The 23,638-nt window shown below is 36.7% G+C and overlaps 2 protein-coding genes across 5 annotated transcripts in view; one reads left to right on the top strand and one right to left on the bottom strand.

Moving 5' to 3' along the window:
- The window catches only part of LOC136036204 (protein O-mannosyl-transferase Tmtc3-like), a 261,671-nt gene that overhangs the window by 214,038 nt on the left and 23,995 nt on the right, over positions 1-23,638 (top strand). For all 4 annotated transcript variants that reach the window (XM_065718290.1, XM_065718292.1, XM_065718291.1 and 1 more), the window contains 3 exons: positions 272-365; positions 7,454-7,671; positions 23,361-23,433. In XM_065718290.1, coding sequence (XP_065574362.1) covers positions 272-365; positions 7,454-7,671; positions 23,361-23,433 — 385 coding nt within the window. The remainder of the gene's footprint in view (positions 1-271; positions 366-7,453; positions 7,672-23,360; positions 23,434-23,638) is intronic.
- The window catches only part of LOC136036202 (nuclear pore complex protein Nup205-like), a 378,694-nt gene that overhangs the window by 349,589 nt on the left and 5,467 nt on the right, over positions 1-23,638 (bottom strand). The gene's annotated exons all lie outside the window — the stretch shown is intronic.

Here is a 23,638-nt window from a genome sequence, read left to right as displayed (position 1 = left end):
AAGAGAGAAGGTAACAGTTGGCAGTAAAGTGTTTTGTTGTCAAAATAATTTGATTTTGTGAGCTCTCCCACATTTGTTAAAACTTTTATGTTGGCATAGAAAAATGCTCCACTCACAACATTGAAATGAATGAGTGACAGAATATCCTTATTTACATCTGTGTATTTCCTTATGAGTATTCCTTTTTTGGGGGAGAAGTCGAATTATGATGCTTCCTTTGTAGCGTAAAATTATGGGAGAAAGTTTTTATCAAATTAAATTCTGAATTTAGGGTCCAGGAAGATGACGTTGGTGCACATATCAATGTTGGAAGAACTTATACAAATTTGGGACTTCTCCAGGAAGCTGAAGATGCGTATTTAAAAGTAAGACTTTCGTATGCATTGACGAATTTTTTTATGAAACTTTTTAAAATTTCGAATACATATTCTTCAGTAGAGCTGAAAAACATTATGTGAAATGTAATATAGCAAAAGGAACTCAAATCCGGAACTATTTTCGGGATTCATTCGAAATTTGAATGTCGAAATTTTTATTTTGAATTCCAACCTATTAATATACGGTATTTCCTCATAGTCTTCAGCCCCAGATATGGAGTTTTTAGACCTTCTTCACATAGAAAGTAATTTTAGACCTTTCAAATAGAAAGTAATATCCTTTTAAAAAATGCCAGACAGAACCATCACCCGCTCAGTTACGTAAACACATCTTAAATATTTCCTGACCTCACATTTCCACATCAGCCATGAAAAAACCTTCGCTGCTATCTAGCCTATCTACTCGTAAAACAATTTTAACATGGGTTTGTGACAATGTAATTTAGATTATTCTAAGAAATATCAAGGAGCTAATACACCGTCGCCAGAATGCGGGCATGATGTTTCCCACAGAGGCTATAAACATAGCTCAGCAACGACACGTATTCGAGGGGAGCCTCTTGCCTAAACAAAATGGCTTCATTGTCACGGTTGTCCCAATATTTTTCTCATCGTCTTTCGTTTTTAACTACCCTTCCCTGACAATAAAGTCCCTAAATAATGTTAGATAGTGATATAATTGGCATTCTTGACCTTAGGTTGTTTGGAGTCCGTCCAAGGGATCCGTAAACCCTACGCTAAGAGCCCACAGTTCAACACATTGATGTAATTGAAGTGCATTTTTCTGGTGGTATCAATAAAGAAAATGACTTTTTTTAATTACTTAAAATGAAAAATTCTTTGTCCGTAGAATCTGGTTTTATTATCTTTCATTTTCTCTATTTTGTTGGCTTATGTGATTGTCTTAGATTTTGGTGAAAATTATGATTTTAGAAAATAATGATGTATTTTCCTAAACCGAACTTGATAAAATACTTTGTAATCCGGATTTTTTCGTTGTTTTTTTTTGTAGCAAGTAGGTTTTTTTTCGTTAAAATACCATTTCTATATTTTCCCGAAGGGTGGTTCGCCAAAGTGTATTTTGAGTTCATAGTTTGACCGCCAAAAATGAAGCGCCGTACCCCTTGTCTTTCTCCCTTTATCTTTCATATTGTCGTTATTATTATTTATTCGAAAATACGTCCAATAAAAGAAAAAGACGGAGCCGGAAAAGATTAAAAGATTTACAGCAGTAAACACCAATTAAGACGAAGACACTAGGGAAGGCATAAAATCACTTCAAGTAAAGGAGGGGAAAAAATAAACAAGAATGAAATCGAGGTAATGGGTCAGTATTGAAACCGAAGTATAAGTTAGTTTTAATAACCAGGCATTATAAACAGATACTTGTTTTTCTTCAGAAAGGAAAAGTTCAACACTGCAATGCTTGCTCAATAAAAATTACGTGCCCATGAATCGCACCGTAGATGTTTTGCGAAAAAAGGAAAACAAAAGGAATTCTCAAAGATTTTCCAGGACGTTGCAACGTACAAGTAATGCGGGAAAAATTGGAAACAAGAGGGGGGTTAAAAAGTAGCTTATTTGTTACAAAAGATGCATAGCTCGAAGTTCGATGTGAGCTACCAAAATCTTCTTTGCATCCTTTATTGAGACTGGAATTAGGAGACCGAAATAAGATATGTGATCTGCTAGCTTGATCCTGCTATTTCCAAGAGGAATATTGTATGGAGGCAATTGCTTCCAGCTTCGAAAAAATGCAATTTCAGAATTTGTTGCACTAAATTCAGGATCAGGTTTTGTATATTCAAATTGTAGTGAGAGAAAGGTCTTTCTAATGTGATGGACAGTATGACTCAGGTTCAAAATACCATCGAAATAATTAGAATAAAAGAAGAGGAAGTAGTTTACTGATCAGCGTGGGAGAAGAAACGGCCTCTTGGTGGGGCCTTTAGTAGTATTGAGAAGGGTTTGAACTGGGTATATGAATAAAGCGAGGGTAAGAAATCTTTGGGGGGCTGAGGGCCACCAGCCTTAAGATGATGCATCAAGCCCTAGCCGAACTTTGAGACGGGATGTAAATCTCGGATTTTTTAAATAATTGTCATTGTGTAATTTCCACATTCCCCAAGTTCTATTGTAATTAATTGTATTTTTACAACTTTCTCCAAATCTAAAATGCCGAAATATCAACTTTTATCTTTGAATCATGGAATTTTTCTCTGAATTAATAATAAAGTAAAAACATGAATCTTTTAAGTTTTGAATGCAGATGTGTCTCGAAATATGATGGCAAGTTTCCTTTATTGTAAAGGGTGCCACGGCCCACAATTTGGAATTTAATAACTTGCCAATATGTCATGAAGTACGCATATCTGGGTCCTCTTAAAGTAGTTCATTATTTCTATGTTATGGTCGCATTCAAATTATATCAAGTTGTCGTATGTCCTACATTTATCCTAGCAACTTTTAACTGCAGATCGGCTTTGGTGATTTAATGGAAACCACGTGACGTTTTCCCTAAAGCTGAGATTCATAGTCTTATCCTTAAACCTACTAAATTTATAGCCTATTCAATTAGATTTGTAGTCTATCTCCTTTTCAGTTGGGTTGGTCCAATTTGTGTTCCAATATCTTATTATTTGCTCAAAATACTTAGAAGTTTTGCCATTTTTATTTCTTTATCTTGGATGTGATTGTTTTTCTGTTGAATTTTTCTCGATAAGCGTTGTCTTTTTTCATCTTATTTTTCAGAAATATTTTCAGAATTGCTTTTGATATCAATTTTTTCATCGTTTCTTTGAAAGCTTGGAAAGAACCTTTCTCCTTTAAATAATCAGCAACTAGAAAAAGTAGAAGCAGTTTTTTATTTTGATCTCCTTCTCACATCCCATTTTTGTTTTTTTTAATTAAATGTAGGTTTTAGATGGGTGTTGTCTTTCCGTTTTTCCTACCCCTCATGTATTGTTTTCACATTGCAGAAACTATGCCATTTTCTTTTATATTCATATCCCTAAAATTTATTAATTTTGTTCACAAACGAAAGTTCACAGCAATCTAGGAACACTCACTTAATTACAACTGATATACCGCCAAGCATAAGGATTAATCGAAACAGGACGGACAGAGGGCTATTTGACTTAATTAAAAGCCCCACTTCATGGCCATGCTAAGGAACATAGGGGATTGGAGGCTTTTTGAAAATAACAAGAGCCTCTCTGGAGTGAAAATTAATTTTCGAGCATTTGGATAAATGCGACTGAGCAATTAAGCTCTAAAGAGAGAGATATTTTCGTACTTCTAGTGGGAAATGATTTAGTTGTCTGGATAAGGTTTTGTGCACCAATATGTCTTAGGATGGTGGAATGCAAAACTTCCATTAAAACCTCAACCTTGGTTGTACTAGATTTTGATCTTGCTTCAGGAAATCAAGGGTTACAAGAAATGAAGAAAATGTGTATTTAAAAATTTTCTTGCTGAATGCAAAGTTGTCATGTATCGCACTTTTGCTTGAATTGGTGTCGCTGACACAAGCTTATCTAACTTTGGCGACCAAGTCTTTAAAATTTATATCCAGCTTTACTCAACTGTTTTCTGATAGGGGTTGAAGGTTATTAGCAAGTTCGAGCTTACTTTTATTATTCGAGGTGTATTTTACTTCACTTTTTATCTACAAATTGTGTCTAGCCTAGCTCCCCATTTATATCTCTTGTCCCTTTTTAAGCCTATAATTTTTAACCAACATAAATAAACAAAATTCCAAAACGAATACGGGAATTACTTCAATACAATCTTATCCTCATCTGATCTCATCTGACACGTGTAACAGTAAGCTTAATTTCCAAGGTTTTTCTAAAAGTGTTATTTTTAATCAAAAAGCCTTTTTTGTTATGACAACGAGCTGAAAAAAATTAAGAGGAAACTGTTTCAGAACCTTAAGTTATTGCGTGTTACGGTGTGATTAGCTTGATCAAACAGTTCGTGGTAACGAACTGTAAGTAAGGAGTGACGCGACTCAATAGTAACCGAAACTCGAAAAAGCGAAAATTTTGCGTCGATAGATACATTAAAAAATCGGTTTATTATGCTGATTAATTTAAAAAGCTTTTTCATAGTACATGTTTTGCAAAGAAAGGTAAAGAGCTCCATTAAGCCAAGAATGAGCAAAAATAAAGTCAAATAATCTTCCAAGCAGAGGACTACTACAAATCACTATCAATAAATAAATGAAACTCAAAACGAACAAAAATTACAATAAATAGCCAAGTCAAACTCGAAACGAGAAAAAATTAACATGAGTAGGGCAGATAACCCCTATGCCTTCTCAAGACCAGAACACAATTTATGCTTTACTGAAAAAACAAACAAACGAATGACCGTGGATTGTGAGATTAATTGACATATACTGAAGTTTCTTCCTTAAGGTTTTGATAATTTTTCATTTATGAAGAAAAAAGGTGAAAACATTTCAAATGTATTTTGTTTTCAGTAAAGTGCAAATTGTTTTCTGGTCTTGAGAAGGCATATGGGTTATCAGCCCTATTATTATTTTGATTAATTTTGGCACGTAATTTGATTATGTTTGTTTTGGAAATTGTGGACGCGAGGGGACTTGTTGCCCTCCAATTACTTTTGACTAATAAAAAGGGCACTAGTCCTTTTAATTTCCAATCGAATGAGCCTTTTTCGAAGTTTATACTGCAACAAATTGCCATCTCGAAATTTCTATCAGATGCAGTTCAAGAAAATGTGAGTTTTGGGGTGGGGGAGGTTATCCACCCTTAGATCACTCTGAATCTTAAAAATGGCACTAGAAATTCTGTTTACCAATCCAACGAGCCCCCTCCGACGTTTATACCCTTTCTATATTTACCTTATTTTGTCCCCAGAGACATAAGAGACCTAAGAGACTTAATTTCCGGTCCTTTCAATTGCATTGAACAAAGTCGCCCTACAGTCACTTCCAACTATTTAAAAGAGCACAAGCCCTTTCAATTTCCAATCGAATGACCTGTTTTCGAAATTTCTACGACAACAAATGGCCATTTCAAAATCCCAATTAGATGAATTTCCGGAAAATACGTTATGTGGGGAGGTATCCACCCTCTGATCACTCTGAATCTTTAAAAAGGCCCCAGTACACCTGATTTACAATCAAATGAGCCCATCCCATAGTTTTTACGATCATCCTTTCTGTATATACCTTATATTCCCCAGGGCTTAGCTTACAACCATTGCCCTGAGGGCTGTGAGTGGCTGTCATCCTCGAAACTGTAGTTTTTGGACCTTTCAAATTATGTTGAACAAAATGGCTATCTCAAAATTTTGATTGGATGTGTTTGGGAAGATGGTGGCTCATTGGAGTTGTCCTCCAATGACTTTTGATTATCAAATAGTGCACTAGCCCTTTCAATTTTCAGCTGAATGAGCTCTTTTCGAAGTTTTTGTGACAACAAACTTCCATCTCAAAATTTCTATCAGATTCATTTTGGGAAAATACGAGGTGTTTTTGTGTGTGTGTGTGGGGGGGGGGGGTATCTGCCCTCCGATGACCCTGAATTTCAAAAAGGGTAGTAAAAAGTTTATACGATCGCCCTTTCTACATAAACTTAAATGCCCCCAGGGCGTAACTTAAAGCCCTTGCCCTGAGGACTATGGGGGGTTTTCATCCTCAAAGGCATAATTTCTGGATCTTTCAACTACGTTGAACAAAATGGATTTCTCAAAATGTTGATTTTATGTGTTTGGAGGAATGGTGGGCGTGGTAGAGGGATCAGATACTCTCCAATCGCTTTCGACTTTTTAAAAGGGCATTAGCCCCTTCAATTTCCAATCGAATGAGTCCTTTTCGAAGTTTTTACCACAACTCCTTCGATACGAAGTGCCCTGGTAAAAAAAAAGACATTGTACCCACATCGCTCTTTATTTAGGCAGCGCAATGGCGCTGTAAAATATGCCTTTGGTTTGACCTTACCTTTGTAAAAATATGGAATTTAAATTTTTTGCCAGAAGAAAGATTACGGATGTGTGTTTATTTGCATTTTTATCGTGTTTTTTTTCCAGGTCGATTGTTTTGACTCAGTGGTCCTAGAATGTCTAGTGCCCTTTTCAAGTGACTTTTAAGTTCTAGTGCCCTTATCAAGTGTCCAAAAGTATTGGAGGGCAACTAGGCCCCCTCCCACGCCACTTTTTCCGAAAATTGTCTGATCCGAATTTTGAGGTATCCATTTTGTTCAGCAGAGTTGAAAGGCCCAATAATTCTGCCTCCAGAGATAATATGACCCTCCACAGTCCCTGGGGAAAGATCATTATGTTGGAAAATTTATCCATTTTGTACATATAGTATTTGTTTTTGGAAGTATGCATACATTTTTCGGATGGGGGACGGATTTTCTGCCGAGGGATTTACCACGGGGAGAATTTTCTATGGGGAAGTAAGGCTCCGGGGGGTGAACTCTTGAGGGAATTCTTTTACTTGAGGAATTTGGCAGAATTCATAAACGAAATTATTTTCATATGTCTTGCTTTCTCTTTGCCGACTCAATTTTACGCACGGAGACGTTAAGGGTAATTGTACGGGGTAAATTTTCACTGGAATTGAACTGACTAGAGTGTATTTTTGGTGGGAGGGGGGATTTTTTCACGGAGTTAGAGCCAGATTTCCTTTCAATATTAAAAAAACGATCAGAATTTACATAAAAAAAAAGTTTTCTTCCAACTGAAAGTAAAGAGCAATATTAGTTAAAGTTAAATCGAACAGAAATTATTACGTGTATAAAAAGTGTTGCCCCCTTCTCAACACCTCACTTTTTACTCTTAAGTTTGAATATTGTCCCGATTCTTTAAGAACGACTCCTGAAACACAAAGGTTTGATTACAACAATAAAAAGCTACTTAAAAATCACTAAAAAACTTTAGTGTGAAGAGAGAGATATTGAATAGGGGCTAACACCCCTCATATACGTAATAGTTTCTGCCCGTTTGAAGTTTGGGTGCTACTCCTTACTTTCAGCTGAAAAAAAAACTTGTTTTTTATTTAATTCTCAAAAAAATGCTTAATTGAGCCTTGTATTTCTTAGGCCAAGTCTTTATTGCCTCGAGCCAAACCAGGTGAAACTTACCAGACCAGAATTGCCCCGAATCATTTGAATGTGTTCCTGAATTTAGCAAGCCTTGTAGCGAGAAATACTACTCGTTTGCCAGAAGCAGATGCTTTGTACAGACAAGCAATCAGTATGAGGGCTGATTACACTCAAGCGTATATTAACCGAGGGGATGTACTTCTGAAAATGAACAGGTATGTTATGGTAACCAGGCTCATGCAATGAGCCGTATTTAGTATCTACACGGTTTAAATCTGGTTTTCAAATTATGGCTTCAGCTAATAGATTAAAAGAAAATATAGTAGGGTTCAAACTGCAGCGACGTGTATATTTAAAACCGGAAGAGGGTGTGCCATAGAGACAGGTGTACTTTCCACTTTAAACTTGAGTTATAACGTACTTGGATGGCTTACAACCCCCTCCCCCTTCCTACCACTGACACCAATGTTTTTCCTTGCTAACTTAATGAAGTTGAAGTTGGGGCCATCACCCCACACTTTGATTGGGTGGAACTCCTCCTGTTGGCCCCTGTAAATGGTATATAGCGTCTCTCAGGCCTCTGCAGGATCTTATTGCCTCACTCCCCTCCCTTTGCTTGCTTTAATCTTTAAGTCAGGTCTTTGGCCCTGACTAGGGCCCTTAATTTTTTTTCGGGTCACCTTTCTAATGTAGACTGCCTCGAAGAAAAATTTCATGTATAATTCTAAAAGAAGCCTGATGGGAAAAATAATTTTATAAATTGTTTCGCGAACATGTTTTCAGATAAAAATCAGTTTTGGACGAAAATCTTTTTTTTTTACAGATGAATAGTAAAAGCCGTTTTTCAAAAAGAGTTTTTCATTGAGAAGTGTCAATCATTATTAAAACTAAAACGATCAGAAATAGAATTGTGCAACCCGTCAAACTAAAAACAGCCAGAAACTACCATAAGTAAGTGTAGAGCTGCCACCCCATCTGATCCACCAAAGGCTGGAGTTTCATTTGCTGAAAACAGCACTTGTTAAGAACGGTTGTTTTATTTAGTATAAAAAGTTAAAATACTATTCGGGCCTTTATGAAATAAAAAGAAAATTTTGTGTGTGTGGAGGAGGGTGGAAGGGGGCCGCTTACAGTAACATTCAGAAAACTTATTCCAGTTCAACAGTTAGACACATTTGGATCAGCTAAACACGTTTAAACTTTTAAGACCGTTGCATTTGTTAGAATCTTTGAGGAGCTAGTTAAACACGTCTCTGCCCATGACTAGTAAAGAGTAGTCCCATTGGACCCTGTGAATGTCAGTCCTATATGTCCTTCATAAGACCTTATGACCTTGTACTTTTTCCCTCCCCCACCTCTTATATACGGGACAATTTTCACTTGTTTTTAGGCTTTAATGTCGGTCTTTACTGTTAGCTACTAGGATTTGCTAAGAAAGAGCCTAACGCATTTTTCCGTGTACTACATGTTCATTTGTTTCGTCAGAGCTGCTTATCTTCCATATCCATTTCATGTTTTATCTGAATATCCAAATTATTCACCTTGTGACAACGGAGTGGTTAAAGTCAGCCCCAGGAACAATCCTTACCAGTGTTCAACCCTCAGTGTCGCAAGGCTCAGTGTCGCAAGGAATTTTATTTGCATTGAGGTTATTAAACATTTTTTTCAACATTGAAAGCTATTGTAGATTAAAACAAAAGCCAAGAGCTGGCACTTGTGACGGGGTCGGAAGAGCCAAGAGCTCATATGGTACTTGTTACGAGGTCAGAACCTAATATTAGACTCGGTGCTAGAGTTATCGATTTGTATGTTCTTTGTTTATTGGCAATTATTACAAAGATAAACTTGCAAATACAGTGTTCCTATTGTCTCTTCTTGTTCAGTATTGTAACATTTGTTCCATCAAGTTTCATCCCTATTTATTACTAAGAGTTTTCCAAGATTTCCGGTTTCCCCCATCAACTCCTCCCAGTGTCACCGGATCTGGTCGGGATTTCAAATAAGAGCTCTTAGACATGAGATCCTTCTAAATATCAAATTTCATTAAGATCCCATAACCCGTTCGTAAGATAAAAATACCCCATTTTTTCTATTTTTATGGCACTTGGTATTAACTAAGTGACATATAGCAATCGCAAATTCTGTCGGTCTGTCTGTCGGTCTGTCGGTCCCGGTTTTGCTACTTTAGGCACTTCCAGGTAAGCTAGGACGATGAAATTTGGCAAGCGTATCAGGGACCGGACCAGATTAAATATCGTTTTCCCGATTTTTACCATCTAGGGGGAGGGAGTGGGGGGCCGGTTAGTTCGGAAAAAATGGAAAAAATGAAGTATTTTTAACTTATGAGCGGGTGATGGGATCTTAATGAAATTTGATGCTTGGAATGATATTGTGTCTCAGAGCACTTATTTTAAATCCCGACTGAATCTGATGACATTGGGGGGAGTTGGAGGGGGGAACCTAAAATCTTGGAAAATACTTAGAGTGGAGGGATTGGGATGAAACTTGATGGGAAAAATAAGCACAAGTCCCAGATACATGATTGACATAATCGGAACGGATCCGCTCTCTTAGGGGTAGTTGGGGGGGGGGGTAATTCTGAAAACTTGGAAAAAATGAGGTACTTTAAACTTACGAACTGGTGATCGGATCTCAATGAAATTTGCTGTTTAGAAGGATATCGTGTCTTAGATCTATTGTTTTAAATCCCGACCGGATCTGGTGACATTTGGGGGGGAGTTGGGAGTGGGAAACCTAAAACTTGGAAAACACTTAGAGTGGAGGGATCGGAATGAAACTTGATGGAAAAAATAAGCACAAGTCCTAGACAGATGATTGACATAAACGGAACGGATCAGCTCTCTTTGGGGTAGTTGGGGGGGGGGGGGTATTTCTGAAAAATTAGAAAAAATGAGGTACTTTTAACTTACGAACGGGTGATAGGATCTCAATGAAACTTGATATTTAGAGGGATATCGTGGCTCAGAGCTCTTATTTTAAACCCGACCGGATCCGGTGACATTGGGGGGGGGGGAGTTGGGAGGGGGAAACCTAAAACTTGGAAAACACTTAGAGTGGAGGGATCGGGATGAAACTTGGTGGGAAAAATAATCACGAGTCCTAGATACATGATTGACATAACTGGAACGGATCCGCTCTCTTTGGGGTAGTTGGGGGAGGGGTTAATTCCGAAAAATTAGAAAAAATGAGGTATTTTTAACTTACGAACGGGTGATCGGATCTCAATGAAATTTGATATTTAGAAGGATATCGTGTCTCAGAGCTCTTATTTGAAATCCCGACCGGATTTGATGACATTGGGGGGAGTTGGAAGGGGGAACCTAAAATCTTGGAAAATACTTAGAGTGGAGGGATCGGGATGAAACCTGATGGGAAAAATAAGCACAAGTCCCAGATACATGATTGACATAATCGGAACGGATCTGCTCTCTTGGGGGTAGTTGGGGGGGGGGGGGTAATTCTGAAAAATTAGAAAAAATGAGGTATTTTTAACTTACGAACGGGTGATCGGATCTCAATGAAATTTGATGTTTAGAAGGATATCGTGTCTTAGATCTCTTATTTTAAATCCTGATCGGATCTGGTGACATTTGGGGGGGGGAGTTGGGAGGGGGAAACCTAAAACTTGGAAAACACTTAGAGTGGAGGGATCGGGATGAAACTTGGTGGGAAAAATAAACACAAGTCTTAGATAGATGATTGACATAAACGGAACGGATCCGCTCTCTTTGGGGTAGTTGGGGGAGGGGTTAATTCCGAAAAGTTAGAAAAATGAGGTATTTTTAACTTACGAACGAGTAATCGGATCTCAATGAAATTTGATATTTAGAAGGATATCATGTCTCAAAGCTCTTATTTTCAATCCTGACCGGATTTGGTGACATTGGGGGAAGTTTGGGGTGGGGGAACCTAAAATTATGGAAAACGCTTAGATTGGAGGGGTCGGGATGAAACTTGGTGGGAAAAATAAGCAGAAGTCTCACATACCTGATTTACATAATTGGAACGGATCCGCTCTATTGGGGGGGGGGGGTTAATTCTGAAAAATAAGAAAAAATGACGTATTTATAACTTACAAAGGAGTGATCGGATCTTCATGAAACTTCATATTTACAAGGACCTCATAACTCAGATCTCTTATTTTAAATCTCAACCGGATCAAGCGTAATTGGGGGGGGGGCAGTTGGGGGGACCGGAAATCTTAGAAAATACTTAAAGCGGTGAGGTCAGGATGAAACTGGATGGGAAGAGTTTGGTCTAAGATACGTGACTGACATAACCGGACCGGATCTGCTCTCTTTGGTGGAATTGGGGGGGGGGATAATTTTGAAAATCGAGGTATTTGTAACTTATGAAAGGGTGACCAGATCTTAATGAAAATTGGATATTTAGAGGGATCTTGTGCTTTAAAGTTCTAATTTTAAATTCCGACCAGATCCTGTGACATTGGGGGGAGTTGGAGGGGGAAACCGGAATTCTTCGAAAACGCAAAAATTGGGGTATTTTTATCGTACGAATAGATGATCGGATCTTAATTAAATTTGATTTTTAGAAGGAATTCATGTCTCAGAGCTCTTATTTCAAATCCTGACCAGATCTTTTGACATTTGGGGGTGTTGGAGGGGGGAATCTTGGAAAAACGCTTGGAGTGGAGGAATCGGGATGAAGCTTGGTGGATAGAATAAACAAATGTCCTTGATACGTGATTGACAGAATCGTACTAGATTCGCTCTCTTTGGGGGAGTTGGGAGGAGGGGTTCAGTGATTTAGCGAGTTTGGTTCTTCTGGACGTGCTAGAACGATGAAAATTGGTAGGCGTGTCAAGGAGCTGCACAATTTGACTTGAAAAAGTCGTTTTCCCAGATTCAACCATCTGGGGGGCTAAAGGGAGAGGAAAAATTAGAAAAAATTAGGTATTTATAACTTACGAGTGGGTGATCGGATCTTAATGAATTTTGATATTTAGAAAGACATCGTGACTCAGAGCTCTCATTTTAAATCCTGACCGGCATTAAGCCTCTTATTTTCCTTTTTAAATCAATCTATTTTTTCATAGAATTTTGTTAGAGCTCATGCCATATGATCTCTTGGCTCTTAGCTCTTCTCGCCTCGTCACAAGTGCCATATGAGCTCTTAGCTCTTGTTTTCGAATTAACCGTCCTTCCACTCCCCCCCTAGATAGTATTATCGAGGAAGCAACTATTTATAATTTAATCTGGTCTGGTCCCTGATACGCCTGCCAACTTTCAGCGATCGCTATATTGATCACGTATCCAGTTTCAGATTTTTTCCATGTAAACAATCATTTGTTTTATGGGCAAATAAAATTCTTCTTAATTATCACGTTCGCTCGCTCCCCCCCCCCGCTCAGATGGTCGAGTCGGGGAAGCGACTATTAATGATTTATTCTGGTCTGGTCCCTGATACGCCTGCCAACTTCCATCGTCCTAGCTTATCTGGAAGTGCCCGAACTAGCAAAACCGGTACCGACAGACGGACAGAAATTGCGATCGCTATATGTCACTTGGTAAATATCAAGTGCCACAAAAGCAATATTTGCGTTTAGGTGTATAGGCTACACTTAGCTGTATGATTTTGCTTGGTAATATTAGACAGCATCATTAGTTCTTTCTCAGAGACAAGCTACTTACATCCTGTATCGACGGACCAAGGTTCAATACTGCGCGTTGCAAAGACTTTATAACTTGAATATGTATAATCATAGTTTTCTTTTGTCAAAATATTGAATTTTGAAGTAGTTCAAAAAGGTAATATTTGTGTTTATGTATATATAGGCTACATTTAGTTGTATGATCCTGCTTGCTATTATCAGATAGTATCTGTAGTTTTTCTCTCAGAGACCAGTTACGCATTTTTTCGTATCCATTTTCATGTATTATGTGAATATCGAAAATTATCATCTTGTGACAGCGTAGAGGATAAAGCCACTTCCATGAACAACTGGGACCAAGGGTGTATCCAGGATTGTTGCTGGGTGGAATTATTTTTGAGATAGGCTTGAAAAAAAAATACAAAATGCATCACAAGTTTGTTTGTACGTATTTTTTTTTTTACTTTTTTGTGAGTCAGACAAATATTTCAGGAGGGAGGGTGGTGGATCCAGTGGCGCCCCCCTCCCCCTGACGTAGTGTTGGATTTTTGGTTGGGACCGCCTGCTCTTGTTTGGGTTTGGACGAAAGTTATTTTTTTGTAATTGGTTTTAATAGTTGAGTATTTAATAAGTTTTTAATTATTAAGACCGTTTCTTTTTGCAAACAGGTTTGAAACAACGTTTTAGTTGCTTTGTACGGTCTCTGTTAGATTTTACTAATGACGCACATAGCCAAAAACTATTTAATTAAATTTAGGCTTATCAAGGGAACCTGTATTAACACAAAAGCCAACTGGGAGGTGAAAATCTTCATTTTGTACTAATAAGGGGAAAAAACTTTAAATACTAACTTCTTTAGGCTGTCGAAATGATATTTTAGGATTCTGCTGTCACAAAGGGGCTGAAAAGCAAGATATTTACTTCATTTTACTGTTAAAATTTGTTTTCTAGTCTTGCTATGGCGCTGAGGCAAGGAAATTGATATCATGTGCTTTTTTGGCTGTCTGTTTTGGTTTTTCGGTTGTTTTTTTTTTGCGAAGCGGGCTGGAGGTGGGGGGTTGACAACATTGTTGTTTTTTAGAGGATTTGTTATGATAGAAAGTAAATGTATGAGAAGTGCAAAAATTATTAATTTAAATTTTGGATTTTGGTGAGCAAATGTTGGCCACTTCACTCCCTATTTGTCTGCATTATATAACATGTCACCTCCTCTGCTCATTCTAAAACATTAAAAAATAAAGGCCAAATTCTTTAGAACTTTAATAAAGGTTGGTATAAGTATGTGCTTAAAACTAAGTATATGAGTCGAAATACTCCTTCAAAGGGGGGATTAATTATTTAAGAAGAATGCATTTTCGAAAAATTGTTCATAAAAGAAGAAAAATAATTATGCATTTTTTTTTAATCTAGCTGGTATAGATAGGTCTCTGAATTCTCAGTTTGAATCAGTGGAATGGCATCGATTTTTGTTCAAACATTTACTAAGAAAATGTCAATATAAATTGGAAATTAGCACAACTTGAGTTAACCACGGAAACGGAATACAACTATAATATTACTTCAGAATTTCTCACCTTTTCAGTACCAACCAGTCACAAAATCTAGTAATATTTTTTTATAGGGGTTACATATATTTGTCCATAAAATTGTCTTTTTGTATATTATATTTTTGTATAGGGGTTACATATATTTGTCCATAAAATTGACAATTTTTTTTTTTTCCTAACACCCTGATTTCAGCTTATTCATAGAAAGTAAAGGTCTAACGGTTTTTACAGAAAGTGTGGACTTTAGGCCGGATTGATGAATATGACTGCATTTTGGAAAGCTTCGTAGAGCTCTTGCCTGCGGCCAAAAAGGATGGTTTTTGCTTGTCCTTGAGCCAGAGCCTATAGTGTGTGAAGTGACTTGGAGCTTTATAGCCTATGTCAGAGAGAACTATCTGAAGTTATGCACTCAAACTTTCGTTTCATCAAACCATGTTTCTGCTTTCGAGTGGAAAGCTCCGTTTGAGCAGGCAGGCACTAAGTTTCAAATCGAAGATGGACTATAATCTATAAATGTTAAATATATCCGGTAGTTACCCGGCCACACAGCTAATATATCTTCTTTGAGTGATAAATAGAAAAATTTACAGCAACAAAAAGGTGGGGGCGGGGGCGGCGAAAGTGCTGCCATCTATTATTTCTACCCATTTCTGTTCGTGAATTCAGCTGAATTTTTCATTCGGTTTTTCGCACTTGGTATTGCTTTAAAAAAATGGTGTCAGATGTGCTTCTTAAACTTTAAAAGTTCTCTCATTGCTAAAGAAATTAGAGTTTATCCTTTGCTCCTTTCTAAGTGATGACGTTAGAAACTTGGCCTACGGCAAAAAAGTCAACTTTTGAACTAAGACAGATAGATATTTTTTTAGACAGCAGTCGATAGCTCTTGATGAGCTGATCAAAGCGTATGTCATCCATTTTTTTGGCTGAAAAATTCCTTCATGAGATATACAAGTTTGAAAGTTTAAAGGGGTTGACAACTTCAGTATTAGAGTACACACTCAAACCAAAAATAGGCCGATACCAATTTTGAGACATATAGGGGAGTTTTAAGAAACAGTTGGCTGTTAGCTCATAATTATCTTCGGCAACGAGGGGTTCGCAACTTTTGCTTGTTGGTGTACCTATTATTTGTTTCTGGTGCATTTGATCGTAATTCAAATTTGCTTCCAGTGGTAAGACATGTAGGGGACTTTTAAGTAACAATCGGCTGTTAGGCAACAATCATCTTCAGCGATAAGGGGTTTGCAACTCTTGCTAGTTGCAATGAGGAACTTGCAACTTTTGCGAGCTGGTGTACCTACTATTTATCCTAAGATCTTTACAGATTAACAACTTCAGCGTTTAATCGAAGTGAGGAAACAGAACCAAATTGTTACTCTCGCAACGCTTTACTCGGCGAAACCGAACAAAGGTTGCCGCAACACCTCACGTTGCCCATGCAACGTAGATCTAGTTTAAAATCAGTTTAGGTAATCAAACAATCAACATATAATGAAAAATACGTCACATAATAGGATATTACATTCCTTGACTGTAAAAAAGGAAGGAAAATACTCAAAGGCACATGTGAAATTGAGAAATTCAAGAAGAAAAGTTAGTGTGCATTACCAATATATTGAAAAATAATTTCGTTTATCACTTCTTGATAGATTAGTTTTGCCACACGGCCATAAAAAAGGATGTTCATCATTTTGTGTATTATGGATTTCCTGGCATTAGCTGAAAAACGATCAGAAATTAACTATAACAAAACTTTTTTCAACTGAAAGTTAGGAGCGATATTAAAACTTAAAATGAACAGGAATTGTCCCGTATATGAAAGGGTTGCCACCTCCTCAAACCTCGCTCGTTATGCTGAAAAGTTCTATTTCTTTAAAAGGTAGAGTTGTGACAAAGAGTCAAACTATAAAGTAAAGAGTGAGGTGTTAAGGAGGAGCAGCCCTTTCATGTACGGAATATATTCTGTTCGTTTTAAGTTTTAATCTCGCTCCTTACTTTTAGTTGAAAAACTTGCTTGCTGTTTTTATTTAATTGATTCGGTGTCTAAGATATATGCAAGGGTTATCTTCTGTCGATCCAAAAATGGATGTTCTAACCCTAACAAATATGGACATCTTGTGCTCCTAAGAAATATTTGCTCTCGGTTACCTGAAATTGGTCGGTTAAACAAATTCAGCCATCCGTTTATACCTTGAAATATTTGAAATGACGTTAATGCTGCAAGAGCCTTGATCCATTTTGTTCACTAATAATTGTATATCTATTACTTTGCTAAATTTCTTCTGAGACTCGTTCCATTTAAGGTATTTTCACCGTCAATCCAGTGTCATTCAAATTACCCTCTAAGGACCCTCAGCTCTCTCGAGGTAAAGGGAAAGCAAATCTAGAGCTAAAAGGATATGAGTGTTTCTTTTCTGTTATGTCACTTTGAAAGTTGTCTTCTTTCGAAGTTAACATAAACAATGGCACTCCTAGTATCTGACTTGCAGGGGGTTTTAGCAGAACTCTAATTAGGATATCCAGCACGTTAAACATCACAGAAAAAAGGGAGTCCGCCTGGTAGAATTAAAATCCCTACCTAAACTGTGCTTTCGGTCTAGACTAGACCTCCCTCTCCCTTAAAAAAAAGTATGTCGAATTATTGTATCAATTACAAGTTAATTAATAAACTAAGCATTAAATGGTATTCTCTCCGACCGACAGAATAATTGCAAGCCATCAATTTTCAAAAGACTGTAAGAATAAACGAAAAATGTGATATGTAGTCGCCATGAATAAAGTGATACTGTAAATGTGCTTTGGAGGCATCGTGTTCCTTTTCCTTTCTTTTTTCTTTTTTTTTTTTATCCACATATCTCCAATAATCCAATCCTGTGCACAAATTTTAACTCACTCTGCTATATACTAGGGATTACTCGACTGTTGATTTGTCAACACACTGGAAATTCTGAGGTTGCGATACGGCTCATCAAACGCCGACATCATCTCCCAATGATGGAGATTCCATCGCGTTGTATAAACATTTTATAATTTTGTAGATTATGTTTATTTGCTTCTTCTTCAGCTCAAAACCTCTTGTTTGAAATAATTATTAAACGAATTATATTTTGTTTGGCATATGTGCTGTACCTAAACAAAATCAGATGATTTTACACATTAGTTGACGAACATGTTTCGGATGTTTAATAAGCTAATTATATTTTAAATATATAATTATTAAATTATAATTAAATATGTATAATATAAATATAATTAATAAAAAATATAATTAAATATATATTTATATTTCTTAAATATATAATTATATATTTATATTAAATATATAATAAAATAATTTTATTCCTATTACTATTCTTACCTACGTACTTCTCACTCTCCGATTTTAGAATAAAACATAAACTTTAGTGGTATGCCAGAAATAGGACAAATTTTTTAATAATTAATTTGATAACATACAAGAAAACGCCCTCTCCTGAATGAATAAAACGAGCCTCCCCCTCTCAGATAACTTAATGTTTGTAGCTTAAAGGTTCATAAAATAAAACAATCTTTTGTTCACCTCTAAATGAAGTAATAGGCGGGGTTTACTGCTTAATTTCTACGATTAGGGGTGAGGTAGAGGAGTGATAGTACATATGTATGCCTCCAAAGTTTTAATAGTTCTCCCGTTGCTAAAGAAAATAGAGCTTCCCTGTCAGAAACGGCTCGTTTTTGTATCTGTCAGCACTTTCTGACCCGCAGAGAAGCGCTCCTTTTTTTGGATTCGGAATTAATGGTTAAGAAGCCGCAATATGCTTACTTTTCTGCGCACAAATTGGCTGGGGGAGGGGCAGGAGATCTTACGAAAAAACGGTCCCACTTAATGCCTCTAACTGTTTACGTAGAAAATTCTTACATGACTCAGTTTCAAATAAGGAGCAACATGCCTGTGTTTCTACAAGAAAAGAATTGTTGGAGGCAAGGTGGGTGATAGAGGGCCGTGAGTCCTATTCTGCTCACAAATCCTTGTTGTGTTCCGGTCCAAACAATCCACAAGCCTAAATTTTTACTAAAAAGTTGGTCCTGGGGTGAGGTGGGGTTTCGGACGATATATGTCCTTTTTGGTTCTTCAGAGATACAAATCTAAAGTCCTTGTATGATTCCTGCTTAGACACGATTCACCATGTTCGTACCTTTCCGCTAAAATTTGAAAGTGAAACAGGTGGGGGGGTAGCTTTGATTCTCTAATCATGCAAATTGAAAATTCTTACGCAATTTGAGTTTAAACGATGCCCTATATGTCTATTTTCTGCAAAAAAGCTGACAGGGGGATGTTGGTGGGGACACAGGCCAACTTTTTGCCTCCAGTAGTACACTTTGAAAGTGCTTGTGCTATTCTGGTTCGCGCAAGGCCCAAAATGTCAATTTTTATGCTAAAAGGTCGAGAAGAGATGATGGAGAGGCCAAAGCCCACTTAAAGCGTCAAGATTGTTTTCAAAGGGAATCAGGACTTTTTTTCCCTAATTCATCGTTGGATTTTAATTTTCCAACGTGTATCACCATAATTTAGTTGTTAGACCTTTGAAACTTTGAAAATGGTCAATCTCGGGAGCAGATTTTCGCACAAAGTAACTTACCTCTTGTAAAATAAAAACAAAATGAAATTATCTTATTTCAGAAGTCAATTTTCTTGGCCTGAGTCAACTTTCTAATATCAGTTTGAGGAAGTAGCAAGTGGGTAACTCTAATTTCCTTAGGAATTTGAGAACTATTTAAGTTTAGAAGGCACATGCGATCATTTTCATCTCCTTCATCCTTAAGGACTCTAAATAAAATAACGAACCACATCGAAATAACAAGCAGAATTGATCTGTAAGTAGATGATTGTAGGTTTGGACACATCTGAAAACTGTCCTGTTTTCAGTCTCTGATTTTTGTTATTTGTTATGTTAAGAAAATTTGTTGGCAATAGACCTGTTGCACACCTTAAGCACTTTTAGGTTTTGGTCTATTATTAATTTGGGGGAAGGGTTTTGGAGGATTCATGGGACCGCTTAACAGCCCAAATCATGCAAGTTGAAAATCACTGTTTCAATCCGGTTCAAACAAGCTCTACATGTCTCGTAATATTTTGATGATTGGGGTGCAGAGTTGGGGTGGCCTTTGACTCACTATATCCTCTAATAATACAGATGGGAAACCCTTGCGTGATTCCGATTCAAACAAGCTGCGACACGCCTACCGAGCTGCGACACGCCTAATAATTTGGTGGTGGGGTGAAGAGGTTGTTCATGGGGCGATCGATCTCTTTCGATTCTCAAATCGCACGAATTTAAATTGTGTGATTTTGGTCAAACAAGCAACAGAATGGTAACCTCTATGAGGCCCAGTGAGTCAGTCCTCTATTTTGACTTAGTTCATGTCTCCTTCACTTATTCAGCGGTTCTGTGTTGACTTTTTTTAATTTAATTTTTGTTTTTACAAATCGATAATCCAAAACTTGTAAAATCACTCGGAATGAAGATTTCACAATCCATATGAGAATCGTCTTAAGTTATTGGCAATGGGATTGCCAAGTAAAATGAAATTTTGATGTTTTGATAGGGCGATTTGGCAATTAGATTGTGTGGCAGAATTGCGTAAGATTTACTCTGTTCTTTTTTCTTCATATGAATTCTTAAATCATGTCCTCAGTTAGGTGACTCCATTTTCTACGGATTTCGGAGTTGGGGTGCACACTCAAAAGACTACAAAACACACCCAAACTATTAAATAATTTAGTTGTAACTATTTAATTCAGCTACTTTAAATGTGTAATTTGACGCAATAATTTAATTAAAATTATAGTCCCTAGTTACATATTGGGTCTTATACTTTTGTTTTTGTAAACAAGACACAAACAAAAATGTACTTCTTTTCAAGCTGTTCCATAAGATAATGAACTTCGAAATTTTACAACATTCCATTTTTCACAACTGACACGTATTAAAGCGAATGTAGAAATTTCTGGGTTGAAAAGTTTGTAGCTAGGGTAAATTATATGGCGCTTCGTTGTTTTTAATCAGTGATATACAGTGAATCCAAACAATAATACAAAAGATTTGAATGCTGGTAATTTGCTAAGTACACCGTAGAGAAAAACCAAACGAAGTTCATCTGTTTAAGCAAAATCCAGACTAACTTTGATTATTAACATTCTCTTTTCATTCTTTTTATTTCTCTTACTTTCCCTTTGGCTTCTCAATTTTACATGCGGGGGATTTTATGGGATGTAATTGTCCACAGGGAAGGGGGAATGGTATGTGAGGAATTAGTGTAGAACCTTGCTATGATGTTGTCAGACTTGTAATCAGTAAATTACCGTTTTCAGCAAGACACTCTTAAATGTCTTTGCTGTGAAAAAGCAAATACGGTTTGTGACCAAAGTAGTTCTTTGGTTTTTGGTATAATACTTAGTGTTTTAGTGGTTGCATTTAATCTCCTCGGACCATTTCACAAATTCTCTACCACTGATCACAGACCCAAAAAGGCACAACATGCCTATATGTATGAATGTGAAGGAGCAGTGTTAGAGGGCCACGGGTATCTTGTTGAGCCCCTTGGTTATGCAGAATGAAATTCTTTGTATGATAGATTATCACAAGCTGTAAAATGTCGACAGTATCTATTAAATTTATCTATTCAATACATTTAACGTATTGAATTACAATTAATAGGTTTTCTCTCTGGGTTATATGCCGTTTTGATATAATCTGGGTCCCCAATTTTTTCATATTAGAGATGCTTGCCACAGAGTACATTTCTTAACTCAATACGTGTGTGCAAGATTCTTGCCTTAAAATATAGGGATCCTTTATAGGGATCTTTAAATATAAGGATAGGGATCCTTTTGAAGTTTCTTTGCTACTTGTTTTGGCATTTGGATGGTTCAATTTAAACTTAATACATATTGCTACAAACTTAGAGTATAGCAGCCAAAGATTTCTGTCAGGAGTGAAAACAGGTACAAAGCTCCAAATATTTTTGCTGTGCCTCTGCCTCAGTGTTTCACTTCCATAACATAAAGACTTTGAAAAGTCACCAAAGGTCCCTGCTCCTTGAGGGGGAAGGGCCAGAAGTAGATGCTGCAAACTAATTTCCAAGGGAATCAATAAGGCTGTGGATGCTAAGAGATTCCATTACCTTCCTCAACTACTTTACAAAATAGACAATAGCTCTCCTCTAGAATTTAACCAAATATTTTCAAAGGTGAAGTTCTAGACTAGTGTTTTTTTTTTATCTTGGAAATTGATTGATTTAGGGGAATAATACTTCCAGGAATGGATCCAGATCCTTAATGACCCTCTTGGACGATATTTAGAATTATCCATGTCCACTCTTCCCTTCCCAAAAGGAGACTTAGCTTAAACAATCTTTGTGTCAGAAATGTGAAGCTGGAGAAATTTATCTAGCATACCGTTTAAATGAATCGAAAATTAAGAGTTTTGAGCCTTATACCTTTGCTCAATCTGGGGAAGATCGCCGGTAAAAATAACAAACCTATCAATATTGCTAGAAATACCCTTTAAATCAATCTTGGGGCAATTCTTTCCCCTTTTGCATAAGTATATGTTGTATATAATTGAGCTTGTCTATTAGATTGTATATTTCAGTGTACCCTAATAAAATGATTGCACAGTTGATACAGTGTAATATTCCTAAAATGTTAGTGGATTAAGGTATAAGCAGGTATTTGAAAAGTTCCAAATCTGCCAGCAGCAGAATTCGACAGAATTCCAAAAGTTGCTGACACTTTAGCAATACAAATTGTTTTACAGCTTTTCTTTGAGCAAAAAGTATTTTTGTATGTAAACATGGTATTTTCAGACGAAATCTGCCAACAAATTTCACTAGGCCATGAAAACTGCCAAGTAGCATTGCTACTATGCTATCCCACTTTTTGCACACTGTGGTATAAGTAATGAAAATGATCAAGTTGCCAGAAAACATGTATCTTCATCAACAAATCCATGGATTGGATCTGGTACTTTTTCATAAAAACAGTTATCGTGCTCGCAAGAGCTCTTAAGTGGCTATTCATCCACTAGTTGCATCGATGGCACCCAGTTTTTTTTTTCATAGCAGATATAGAAGTCTTCTACATAGGAAATATGGAACAATAATGTTCTCTCTGTCATCCTGTATAGTTCGCTGGAACCTAAGTTGAACCATGTACATTACGCCATTTGACTGTGGTCGCTACAATGTTAATTTGGGCAATTAAAAAGGCTATCAACCTCTGAGTTTCTCTCTTATGTGACTTATTTTTTTATCTTTTGTCTATAAACATAATAAAAAAAGATTAAAAAAACAACTAATTAATAAATTGAAGTCTTGCAAGATATTACTTTGTGCCTAATAAAATTTTGTTGTCTTTTCTCTTCAAACTTGTGTTCTCGTTTAAAATATTTTTAACTTAATTGACACTAAAATTTCTTCATTCGTTACTAACTACAATTTTTACTGGAACTTGTTCCAAAAGCTTTTAAGATAAAATGCTTTGGCTTTCAACAAATTTGTCTGGCTTCTTCACTCTTCTTAATGGTATAAAAACATAACTTACACTTTCTTCTAAATATGAGAGGCAACGATTTCGGAACCAAATTGTCGTTCACGGGCTTTCCCTATTGCTTTTGCTTTCCTTACTAAAGAAATGATCATTATTTTTCATGTTTAATTTGACATTTCTTCTTCTTTTTCTTTCTAGGACAAAAGAAGCACAGGAAGTGTACGAAAAAGCCTTGTATTATGATAGCAGTAACCCTGACATATACTATAACGTAAGCTACTTCTTGTCGTATTTGAAACTGTACCATGTATTTAGAGGGGAGAAGAAGGGTGGGACGAAGGATGTTTAGTTAGAAACTTTCGACATTCTGCAAAAGTGCTCTTTGTGAGGTGCTCTGAAAAGGGAGATTTGATAGAAGGACAAAATCAGAAAAGGTGTTTCTTAAATAGTCAGAATATATGAGCTGCCGCTATGTT

This window comes from Artemia franciscana, chromosome 15, assembly GCF_032884065.1.
Source record: "Artemia franciscana chromosome 15, ASM3288406v1, whole genome shotgun sequence".
NCBI lineage: Eukaryota > Metazoa > Arthropoda > Branchiopoda > Anostraca > Artemiidae > Artemia > Artemia franciscana.
Note: the sequence above shows the minus strand (reverse complement) of the source record. Positions and strands in the feature narration are given on the sequence as shown.